The sequence below is a fragment of the Schistocerca americana genome, chromosome X, assembly GCF_021461395.2.
Source record: "Schistocerca americana isolate TAMUIC-IGC-003095 chromosome X, iqSchAmer2.1, whole genome shotgun sequence".
Taxonomy (NCBI): domain Eukaryota; kingdom Metazoa; phylum Arthropoda; class Insecta; order Orthoptera; family Acrididae; genus Schistocerca; species Schistocerca americana.
Window position 1 is genome coordinate 86048749 of NC_060130.1, and position 13120 is coordinate 86061868.

The following is a 13120-nucleotide window of genomic DNA, read 5'->3' on the forward strand; positions in this document are numbered from 1 at the left end:
CACTAGTTAGCTCCTTTTTCTCTTAAGGCATGTAGACAAATAGGGTAAGAGTTGAAATATTTCTTGCCATCAGCTAAATAACAACTTTTTTATCCTCAACAATCTACAAAAATGTCTTACTCAAAATGACAGCTGTCTTCAAACTAGCAAAGAAAGTGACATGAAAAATGAAAACAGAACAGCAAGCCTTGAAGGCTAGTGAATTCTACTCCATAAGGTAGTAAAACTTTCAGTATTCATGTTTCAAACCCCAAATGTACTTTCAACTAACCAGAGCACTCAAAATAGTCTGTCATTTTTAAACATCGCAGAAGCAGCACAGCCATACTGGTACGAAGTAACAGGTCTACTACTCCTCTCTGCTGTGAATGTGTAACTAAATTGTAGACAGCCTTGTAATCAGAGCTGCAATATTGCTCACCTTCCTGACCCTGAAACACAAAACATACATACTTACACTGTAATGCAAGATTTTTGTTTCATACATAAACATTAAAAACAAAAAATACCTTTGTTAAGCTGTCTTTCAAACCCAAGAAATATTGCAGTCCTTTCTGTGATATTATTCGTAAAGCCATCAGGCATGTAACAGATGCCCCTGAATCCCACAGTATTTGCAATATTCCACATTCCATTTTATGATGGGATTCTAGAGCCCTGTCTCTGCAAAAATTACTACAAAAAGCAATGGCACTACAATTTGGGCAGGGCACAGGATATGAAAACCTGAAAAAAGAACAAGAGCACAAAGAATCAAAATTATTTAACTGTAAATTTCAACTGCAGACAGACTTACACAATGGGGTCTACAACTATAGCATTTATCAAAGAAAAATTTAATAGGTGCTTCATTAACAAATTTGTGGAGAACTTTTAATCTTATTCACTCAGATGTAATACATTTAATTTACACAAGAAGCCCAGTTAATAGCACAAAGTCTACTGCAAACACACAAAGACTGTCTGTATTACAGCACAGAAATTTTGTATAGATCTTCCAAACATGAACATTTAAAGATTATCTTTATGTTATATCATTTTATACAATTACCAAGCAATGCTAATATTACAAGTATCACTGAACAACAGTGAAAGCATATGCAGAAGTTGGCATGTTTTCTTCCTTATTTGATGGTCTACATATAGATTAGTAATGAAATAAACAAGCCTCTTGTTTCAGTAATATTGTAATACAAATTAGAACAATGCACACAGTTTTTGCAATGATTCATGCTGCAACATGGCAAAATGCAAAACACACAAGTTGAATGTTAATGGATACTCGAGTCCTACAACCTGGTACAGACAGTGTAGTTTGCAACTAGAGTACAGGGAAACAGCAGCACAGTCATAAATAATAGTTTTATGTATTGTTCTCTTGTTGAAGAGTATCATGTGAATAAAACTGTAGGGGTCTGTGGTAGAAAGTACTAATCCTCAGTTTAGTAAAGACTGGTCTGATCACATTATCTATTGTGCTTTTGAGTACACCATGTTGGTAACAAGTAGTTCCATTTGTACCACTAGATAAAGCTGTCTACTAGATATTGTTTTGTCTAAATGTATTTATGTTCTTGTCTTTGAATTTAATAAAACTTAAAACAATCAATGACACAGAATGACTCTCTCATGGGTTAGCACTTCCTTTCACCAACCCCTCCAATTAGTAATGGCCTGCCAGATAATGAAGCACAGATATTTACACTGAAAGGAATCAAGGAAGAGCCATGCTCCAAGGCTGTATACAAAACATTCAGATATATGGATCCACATGCAATGCAGACATCTAATACCAATCTCAAAAAACACTCTTGAGAAAAAGTCTACAGTAGAGACAACATGGGTGATGAACATACAACATTTTTACAGCAATTTATCACTTTTTTCAACAGACATTCATTAAAATATTGCAAGCAAAACAGGAGAATATGCAACCAGTTTTGATAAATAATGGGATCAGAATGTCGTATAGGAGGCTGCAGGATCTGTCTCTTAAAGTTAAGAATTATCACAGCTCAGTCACAGAATCTAAAGACAGATAACACTGTAAAATGCTATGGAATGATATCAAAAAGGTTAAAACAATGCATTATACATAAAGGATAGGCAGCTTTTAGACAGAAATTAAAAACTAACTGATATGTTGTGAAAGCAGTATCAGGGTAGAAGGTACATACGCAACATTTTACATCTCTCTGGTGGAAGAATGAAATTGTTAAGTGGCTCACCCTGGTCCTGCAAAATATTTAACAACCACTGCTTGTCAATAAACAATGTTTTATCGGCACTGGCAAGAATGTGCAACTTTTACAAGGAACAAAAGGAAGATTAGGGTTTAACATCCCATTTATCATGAGATCGTCAGAGATGGAGGAAATAGGCCATTTCCTCCTCAAAGGAACCATCTCAAAATTTGCCTTAGTCAATTTAGGGAAACCATGAGAAACCTAAATCTGGACAATCATAAAGGGATTTTAACAACTTTCCTCCCAAATGTGAATCCAGTGACTTACTACTAAGCCATCTCATTCAATAACTTTTAAAAGCTGATGTTCCATGATAATTATGACATGCACCTACAGCAAAAAGAGCAAGGAGGAAATGGAATAAATTATTACATCACTGAAGAATAAAGAGTCAAATGGGTATGATGAAAAATGAATTAAGTCTAAGATAAGTACACTATACATCACCGCTGTACTCACTCATGTATGCAATGTGTCTTTCTCAGATGTAGTCACTTTACAAAAAAAATTAAAATGCCTGTTAATGAAACCACTTTATAAAAGGGGACCAATACACACAACATTGGCAATTACAGGCCCATTTCCTTACTAACAGCTTTTTCTGAGATTTTTCAAAAGGTAATGATTAACACATCTCAGCATTTACAGTTTGTGAGACTGGCAGCTTTGCATAAGGAAAATGCAATTTATTCTGGCACTTGGGAGGCTAAATGATAAGCCATCTTCTTTGTTTTAACAAAAAGAGTTTGATTGTATGGAATGTGATATACATGTGTGTAAACTGAAGTACTATGGAATCAAGGAAGATTGTTCATTTCCTATCTAACGACTAGGAAACAAAACTGTCTTCTAGTGTCAATCTTCAAGGAACAGGTTTGCCAATGGTAGTGGGTATATCAGCTTGCAACTTCCAGGAGACATATAACTTAATTCCCACAAAACACAATGCATGCATTTTCTGGCCAGGAATTATCATAAGAGTGAAATTTTATCGTAACAAGGTAGTCAAATAAGTAGTTAAGCCTAGCATCTTAAATTCTTTGAACTAATGATATAAGAGAAGTTTTCTTGACTATCACATTCAACATCTATAAAAGCAACCTCCACTGTGTTGCTGACACTAAAACGCAAAAGCTGGTTTACTTAGCTCACTTTCACTCTACTATCTCCAGTGGTATCATTTTGTGGCAACTGCATCCATTCATAAACAATCTTAGCACAGAAAACAAGTCAGAATTATTGCAATATCAGTTTCAAACTTCTTACAGGCTTTTGTTCAAAAATTTCAGAATTCTCTCTTGCAATATTTGTCATTAATAATATGGACTCATTCAAAAGACAAGACAGAATTCACTCAGTAAATACACGATAGAAAAATGTGGGTGATTCAGACTTTCAAATATAAGTGGGAAGGTTTCTTTGTGAAATAGTCCTTTAATTGTATACAGGAGTTCCTTTAATTGTATACAGGAGTTCCTTTGCATAATATACAGCCTTTCATAGTAATGTAATTATACCACTGCAAATCTTTTCTTTCCACATTTTGTTTATTTTTTTTTTATTTTTTATTTTTTAATTTCATCTGTTTTACTGTCAGTATGTGCCTTGTCATCTACTGCAGGAAATGTTACTTAGTCAAATGCCAAGAAATTGTGAACACAAATTCTTACCATAAAGGAAGTTGCCAAAATTTTAGTGTTGGCCACAAAACAGAGTTAATGAAGGATGAACGAATAGCTGAGAAAATATGGAAGTGCTCTTAAGCTAACCTATTAACAACAACATTGATTCTACGAAAACTGAACTGAAGTTTCTAAAACCTACTTTAATATGAGAGAAAGTAAGTGATATGAATTATTTGAAATGAGTGAAATATTCTTGTATACACACGAATGTACATGAGAAATTGCTTATCAAAAGAAAAACAAATAGAAGGAGGAAGAGCAGTAGATTAATGTCCTGTCAACAATGGGATCATTAGAGATGGAGCACAAGCTCAGATTCCTGAAGGATGCTGGATATGCCCTTTCAAAGGAACCATCCCAGCATTTACCTGAAGTGATTTAGGGAAATCACAGAAAACCTAAATCCCAATCAAGTCACAATCAAGCAGCAGTAGCCCATGACAAACAGTATTGTAAGGTGCATAAAAACATTATTACGAAGGCAAAGAGTATGTGATATGCAAATAGAACAGCTAAGTCATAGGATAAAATTAAAACCATATGGTCAGTTGTGAAGGAAGTGTCTGATCAGCAGCACAAGGTCGACGATATAAAGTTAGCTTGTAGTAAAAATATTTCTGTTACTGATAAATCAGATATATGTACAGTATTTAACAATCATTTTCTGAGCATTACTGGTTAATTAAATAAAAATTTAGCTTCTACAGGGAATCATAACTCTCTTGGCAAATGCCTTTCCAAGATTGATGTCTGAAATACTCCTCTGTGATACAGACAAGGGGGAGATTGAGTCAATAATTAAATCACTGAAGGTTAGGACTCTCATGGTTATGATGGAGTGCCTAGCAGAATATTAAAGTACTGTGCTGCACATGTTAGTCCAATATTTAGCAATATTTGTAATTTTTCCTTTAGGAATGGTCAGTTTCCTGAACAATTAAAGTACTAAACAGTACAGCCGCTTTATAAAAAGGGAGAAAGGGATAATGCAGACAATTTTAGACCTATTTCTATGCCATCAGTGTTTGCTAAATTTATTGAAAAGGTTGTGTATGTATGTGGGATCATTTTATATCACACAGTTTGCTATCAACTAAATCACAGTAGGACTCAGTTTTTACAAAACCTGACATTTTAATTTGACACAATGGGCATATGATTAATGAAACTGAACAGTTCAGATTTCTAGGTGTTCAGATAGATAGTAAACTGTTGTGGAAAGACCACATTCAGGATCTTGTTCAAAGACTTAATGCTGCCATTTCTACTATTCGAACGGTATCTGAAGTGAGTGAGTGTTCGACATGAAAATTAGTCTACTTTACTTATTGTCGTTCACTTATGTCAGATGGTATCATATTTTGGGGTAACTCTTCCCATTGTAGAAGTATACTTTTGGCTCAGAAATGGGCGGTTCGGGCAATAGGTGGTGTAAGTTCACGAACCTCTTGTCGACTCCTGTTCACGAGTATGGGTATTTTGACATTGGCCTCTCAAAATATATATTCCTTACTATCATTTCTTGTTAACAATATTAGCTTATTCCCAAGAATAAGCAGCTTTCACTCCATCAATATTCGGCAGAAATCAAATCTGCATTTGGATCAGACTTCCGTAACTTTTGTGCAGAAAGGTGTGCAATATACTGATGCATCCGTTTTCAATAAGCTACCACTCTAATTCAAAAATCTTAGCAGTAATCCGTGAGCTTTCAAATCGAAACTGAAGAGTTTCCTCATGTGTCATGCCTTCTATTCTGTCGAGGAGTTCCTTGAAAAAGCAAGCTGATTCTTGTCGTATTGTTGATTGTGTTTACTTAAACTTATGGACTGACTTTTTACGGGTTCATAAACATTTTATTTTTATCTGTTATTACTTAAATTATGCTGTAATTTCATGTATTGACACATTCCATGACCTTGGCGATTTGCTCCTCACTTTGGTCCTACGGAAGCTGGAAGGCATCTGTCGCCAGTCTGACGCCACAATGGAGAATCGGGTCGAGGATCTGCAACGTTGAAGGTGCTGCAGCCCAGGAAGTACCATTGAGTACACATAGGACATTGAGGGACTGCATACAGCAGGCTGCCAGGCAAGACAAAGGAGAGTTTCCTATCGAGTATGAGCCCCAGAAATTTTGTAGTTTCAATGAATGGAGGAGCAACAAGCCCAAGGTGTAAAAGATAGTGAGAGAAACCAATTGCGCCAACAGAAATTTGTGTGAATAGTTTTGTCAGTGGAAAAATGAAAGCCATTGTCGATGCTCCGTGAGTAAAGACAATCGAGACATCACTGAAGACATCACTCAATGAGACAGATCTGTGGAGAATTGCAATAGATGGCAAAATTGTCAACAAAAAGGGAGGAGCCGTAGATGCCCAGTGGGAGACAGACCATTACAGTGTTAATGGTGGTAGCAAAGAGGACGATGCTTAGGATGGAACCCTGAGGTACACCATTTCCTGGATAAAAGTGTCCGAAAAGGCAACACCTACATGCATCTTGAAACCTCGGTCTTTCAAAAATGCCTCAAGAAAATGGGGCAGGCGGCCACGAAAGCCCCACACGTAGAGAGTATAGAGGATAGTAGTTCTCCAGCAGGTGTCATAGACCTTCTCCAAATTGAAAAACATGGCCACAGTTTGGGATTTTCACAGAAAACCATTCATGACACGAGCGGACAAAGTCATGAGATGTTCAACTGCAGAACGGCGCACTCAAAATTCAGACTGTGAAATAGTTAGCAAATTGCGAGACTCAAGGCACCATACCAGCTGGGCATCAATCATACGTTCCACCACCTTGCAAACACAGCTTGTGAGAGAGATGGGGCGGTAGCTAGAAGGAAGGTGTTTGTCCTTACTGGGCTTAGATATGTGTATGACAGTGGCTTCACACTCGCATCTAGGACACGTGCCATCAGCCCAGATGCAGTTGTACGCATTAAGCAGTAAGTACTTGCCCACAAGAGAAAGGTGCTGCAAAATCTGAACGCGGACAGCGTCTGGCCCTGGAGCGGAGGATCGGGGTGAACTGAGAGCATGATCTAGCTCTTTCATAGTAAAGGTGACATTGTAGCACTCACAAATCTGAGAAGAGGAGTGTATGGCCTGAGCCGCCTCCACTCATTTCCGATGGAGGTGGGCAGGGCGATAGTGGAAAGAGCTCGAAATTTCCGCAAAATGGTGGCACAAGGTATTGGTGATAGCAATAGGGTCCACAATGGCATCATCTGCTACTGTCAGGCCAGAAATTGGTGACTGGATCTTAGTCCCAGAGAGCCATTGGAGGTCGGCCCACACGTTGGAAGATGGAGTGGAACTGTTGAAAGAAGTACTGAATGAAATCCAGCAAGCATTTTTGCTATCCCAAAGAATATGACGACACTGTGCATGCAACTGTTTATAATAAATGCTGTTTGCCATCGTAAGATGACGGTTAAAAACACTGAGAGCATGTCTCCGCACGCGAATTGCATCGCGGCACGCCTCAGTTCACCGAGGGACCAAGAGGAAATGCAAGGAATGGAAAGTTCGGCAACGGTAAGGATAATGTTTGTAAGATATTCCACCTGGTCATCACAACTATGGGAAATCTTGTTCATCAAAGGTTGCCAGGGAGGAGTAAAGCCACCAGTCAGCCTTAGTAAGCTGCCATTTGTGTGTGCACGCAGGTGGGGTAGGAGTCAGCAAACGGATAGCACACGGGAAATGGTCACTCGAGTACATGTCAGAAAGAATGGACCACTTGAGATGGTGGGCAAGCTGAGCAGTGCAGAAGGATAGGTCCAAATGGGAATAGGTGTGCCAGGAGACGGAAAGGCATGTGGGTGCTCCTGTGTTAAGGCAGAAGAGGTTAAGTTGATTAAGAAGGTCAGACAAGAGGGCACCTCTCCGACAGGTTCTGGGAGAACCCCAAAGGGGATGGTATGCATTAAAGTAACCAAGCAGCAGAAATGAGTGAGGTAGCTGCCCAATAAGCTGGAGGAAGCCTGCCCCGATGACATCGAATGACGGAGGGATACAAATGGTACAAAGGTAAAACGTAAGGGGAGGAAGGAAAAGGCGTAACACAACAGCTCAAAAACAGATAGTCAGGGAGACGGGTCGACTACGAACGTCATCCGCACGAGCAGCATGACTCTCCCACAAGATGGAATGCCGACCTCAGGGGGAAGGTCAAAACGGACCGGGAATAAATGCAAAAGCCCAAAGCAGTCATGAGGACGCAATTTTGTTTCCTGAAGGCAGAGTACAAGGGGACACTGCGATTCTAAAAGTCCCGTAAATCCTCTTTGTCGGATCAAAGGCTGCAAACGTTCCATCGGAGGAGAGTCAGGACGAGGAAAAGATGAATGGATGTCACCCGGTGGCTGCTGAGTGCCAGCCTGTAAAGACTCGCTGCTACAGGGCACAGAGGCAGGAGGATCCTGCTCCACGAGGTCCACAGAAGCATCGGCTTTCTCGTACTGTCAGTCTGCGGAGTCCAATGCAGAGAAACGGTCGGTGGTGCGCACCGGCGACACTGAGGCCAACCGGGCGAAGGTATCACGTGGCGACATCGGCAAAGAGAATCTTCAAGCTTGCGAAGGAGAATACCATTTGCCTCTGACAGATTTCTCCGAGCTTTTTCAGTTAGCAGATGCAGAATCAGGTGTCGGTTGGCTGAAGGGACATAGGAGGTCTCCACGGGAGCACTGCTTCTGTCTTTTTCAGCCTGCCTGTCGTGTAGCTGGTGACTTCGCCTCTCAAGGCGAGGGTTTGATGGCTCATCGCATGGCTGGACGAGGGGACAGCAATGCTACCTCGACACTGGACAATTTCAAAACTTCAGAGCTGAATTTGAGGTTGCACATCTGCAAGACCATGTTCTTCACGGAGCGAGATGTAGCAAGAACACTACTGTAAGTGCCAGCTGGTAGAGGGCAGGATTTGCGACTAGCCAGTAACTTGCGAGTGACCAGGTAAGGAACTTTTTCTTTTACCCAGATCTCCCGGACAGCCCACTCATCAAATAAAAGAGACAATCTCGAGAGGAGGCGGTATGGCCGCCATTGCAGTCGATACAGCGGGGAGGAGGAGGCGGATAATCACCCTAGTGCGCATCCCTACCACACGTTACACATTTGGCTGGGGGGGGGGGTCAACAAGACGTGTGTGTGGTTGAAACAATGACACTGGTAGCAGCATGTCAGGGTCAGAATGTACAGTCGGACTGTGATAATTTCATAGCCTGCGTTGATCTTGGACTGAAGGTGAGAAAAAGAGTGTATGTGGCCACTAAGGAGGAATCTAACTTTTCCATCACCTGGCGGATGACAATGACACCCTGATCAGAGAGGTACATTTTGATTTTGGGCTCTGTCACACCCCGAGCAGCCTAGTGTAAATACAACCGCGGGAAGAATTCAGAGTTCTACGGGCCTCGACACGAACAGGATAGCTGTGGAGAAGCGAAGCCGCAAGCAGGTGTTGTGCTCAAGAATCGGAAGTAGTCTCCAAAAGCAAAGTGCCATTGCGTAAACGAGAGCAGGATTTCACAGGGCCGGCAATTGCATCAACACCTTTCTGAATAATGAACAGATTTACCGTCGCGAAGGACTGACCATCTTCAGTATGTGGAACCACGAGGAACCGTGGTGCAGCTGGAAGTGTCTTTGAATCGTTAGCCTCATTCCGTTTACGTTTCATAGACGTCGATTGTGCAGGTGATTGACTCATCGCGAGAAAATACCCCACGATTGCCAGTGTCTCCGATGGCACTCTCCTTCCAACTGGGGGCCCCCGCCACGAGGAGGCGTACCCGAATTAGGTGATTGTTCACACCTCCCAAATACCTAACAGAGGGACCAACTGGAAATTTGGGAAGGTAGCAGCTTGAGCAATCACCCCTCCCTGGGCCCGGCCTGTACCAGGGGGTACGTGCGAACCCTACCTGTCGACCCAGGGGCGAGAATTATGCATTACCCAGTCACATGTTACGCGTCAGAGGCGTGGGTCAACCTTCAGGAGCACACAGGGAGGAAGAAGAAAAAGAGGAACCTCAAACACCAAAGCGAAGGATGGATAGGAAAAGGTAAACAAAGAAAGGAACCCCAGACACGTTGCCCTATGGAGGGGAAAAGTATAGCAAGAGGCTTGACATGCAGCATGGAAGGAAAAAGATGCTGTAAGACTGGGGCCCTGTGATAGCCAAGCATTAACCCGCGAAAGAGTGGTGTGCCACCTGTGGGGGGTGTCAGGATGCTCATTCTTGTCACATGTGAAGTTGTAACTATTATTGGAAAGAGAGAACAATGGATAAAGGGAGAATGAAGACCATAGCCTGTCAATAACAAACATTGTACTGTTCACTACAGATGACAAGCACTACGCAACCAGGTGCTATTTATCTCTGGGGTAAACTCAGAGAGGAAGTCTGTGTTAATTTTTGATAACCAAAGAGGGTCCAGCCACATGTAGCCAAGTGTGATTAGTCTCAATTTTAAATTAAATTTTTCTCTGCTATTCCAGTTTTGTAAGCAGGATATATCAGCTGCATCAAGTTGGACTGCCCCATCAGCCTGGCGTGGAAATTCGGGACAAAAACACGAACTTCCACATATGCTAACAATAGACTTCATGTTGAAAACAGATCAGTTCTAAATACTGCAATGTCTCCAAAACAACCAATCAGATTTTGAAGAGTGAAACACCATTAAATTTGTTGATACCGCTATATCTGTAATTAATATAGTCATGAAAAGAGACTGTATGTTATTTTAGTGAGGGCTTTTTCCCAATTAATTTGTGTGAACACAGAATTATGATATATTAAATGACTCGGAAAATATCTCACGTGCTCACCTTAGCTGAATCACTCTGTATACCACAAGTGCACAACATTCATAGGTAGTGACTAGTGACAAGTAATCCCTCACAGCACACACATTATGAGGCCACCAACCCAAAATATGGTGTCCATGGCTCGTGTTGCGTTACCCACCATTACCTTATAATACCACAAAGACTGACACGACTATTTTCAGAATGTTTCTTTAAAAGCATTAATGGATGAAACTGCCCGACAGATTGAAACTGTATGCCCACTCGGTACTCAAACCTCGGACCTAAGTGTTTGTCAGGCAAGTGTTCACTGAATGAGCTCTCTAAATACATCTTACGACCTACCCTCACAGCTTTACCTCATTCTGGTAACTGGAAGAAGTTAGTCTGGCTCACCATACAAACAGATGGTACATGCATGGTGGACTTACCACTGACTTTTACACCACAGCCCATCATCATAAGAACAATTCCTTTCCTTCAAAACTGATAGGTCATGGAGTTGCTATAGTATAATCAGCTGAACTTACGCCACTTTAATTATTTTTATGAGGACAGCATAAATTCTTAATTTATGAAGGAGAGATTTCTGATATCATCAATATGTGACAAAGAATACATGTCTTTCAAATTATATGAAGGGGGACAAATGTTCTGGATAATCATATTCATTGACTTCAGTGATTTGTCATAATTTTTATGTGAAGGATTGTACAACCCCAAAGGCAAGATCACAAATAAATTTTTATTGTTATTAATAGAGTCAGTTGCACACAAGCCACTTTCAGATATTATGTAGTTGTCTGAAGGCTTCTGTTGCCTGATTTGGCAAGTTTACCATGTTTGTTGTCATTGTCAGTGCTGGAGACAAGCAATCTGTTTTAGTTTTTATATGAAGGATTGAAAATCCTTGAAGTCAAGATCACAAATAAATTTTTATTTTGATTACTAGTTTCAGCTAGACAGATCGCTTGTCTCCAATGTTGACAGCGTCAGCAAACGTGATAAACTTGACAAGTCAGGCAACAGGAGACTGCAAACAACCACGTAAGATCTCAAGATGGCTCATGCGTAACTGAAATTAGTAATCAAAATAAAAATTTATTTGCAAACTTGACTTCAGGGATTTCCAGTCCTCTATAAAAATCATAATGGATTCCACAGACAGAGATCCTGCGAAAATCAGTTTGCCCTTTTCCTCCATAAGACCCATAGTGCTGTAGACAACAGTGCTAAGGTTGATACCATGTTCCTTGACTTCAGAATGGCATTTGATGCCATCTTGCACTGCCGTTAAGTGAAAAATATGAGCTTATCAAGTATCAAACCAGATTTGTGATTGGATTCAAGACTTTCTTGCAAATAGAACATCACTCATTATAGAACAAAATCAACAGATGTAAAGGTAATTTCTGGAGTGTGATAGGACATTACTGTTTACAAAGTATATAAATTATCAAGTAGAAAGTGTCAGATGCTCTTTAAGACTGTTTGCACATGACATGGTTGTCTGTAACAATGTAGCAATGCCATTGATGAGAAACTGCTGGAAACAGTAATCAGCATAAAATATCTAGGATTAACTATCTAGAGCGACCTCACGTGTAATGACCACATAAAACAAATAGTACAAAAAATAGACACCAGACTGATATTCATATACAGAATCTTAAGGAACTGTAACTCATCCATGAAGGAAGTGGTTTATAAGGTGCTTATGCAACCGATTCTTGAATATTGTTCATCAATATGGGATCCTTACCAGGTAGAACTGATAGAAGAGATGGAGAAAATCCAATGAAGAGCGGCATGTTTCATCACGGAATCGTTACTGAGATGCTCCACAAACTCTGTTGGCAGTCGTTACAAGAGACATATTCAGCATCATGGGGAGGTTTAGCTTTGAAATTTCAAGACAGCAGTTTTCAGGAAGAGTCGAGCAACATATTACTTCCTCTCACATTCACCTCATGTAATGTCCCCAAAGAGAAAATTTGAGAAATTAGAGCCAATACAGGGACTCGCCAATAATCATTCCTTCCTTCCACACACCATTTGTGAATGAAACTGGAGGGCAGGGGGTGTGGAGTAGTATCAGATAGTGGTACCAGAAGTACCCTCCACCACACCAAACACCATTGTGGCTTGCGGAGTATGATGTGAATACAAAAATTACTACAGATTGGTTGTCTCCAGTGTTGACGACGTCAAATAACACGATAAGCTTGCCGTCAGGAGACTGAGACTTCCATCAATAACATAAGATCTGAAGATGGCTGGTGTGTAGAAGTAGTAATCAAAATAAAAATTTATTTGCCGTCTTGACTTCCGGGATTTTCAGTCTGATGTACCTTCACTTGTGACA

General features: G+C 40.5%; 1 protein-coding gene across 1 annotated transcript in view; it reads right to left on the reverse strand.

Moving 5' to 3' along the window:
- LOC124556518 (SET and MYND domain-containing protein 4-like) overlaps positions 1-13120 on the reverse strand; it is a 124174-nt gene that overhangs the window by 74781 nt on the left and 36273 nt on the right. Inside the window, exons 5-6 of the mRNA XM_047130472.1 lie at positions 510-726; positions 272-431 (exon numbers count right to left, since the gene is read on the reverse strand). Coding sequence (XP_046986428.1) covers positions 272-431; positions 510-726 — 377 coding nt within the window. The remainder of the gene's footprint in view (positions 1-271; positions 432-509; positions 727-13120) is intronic.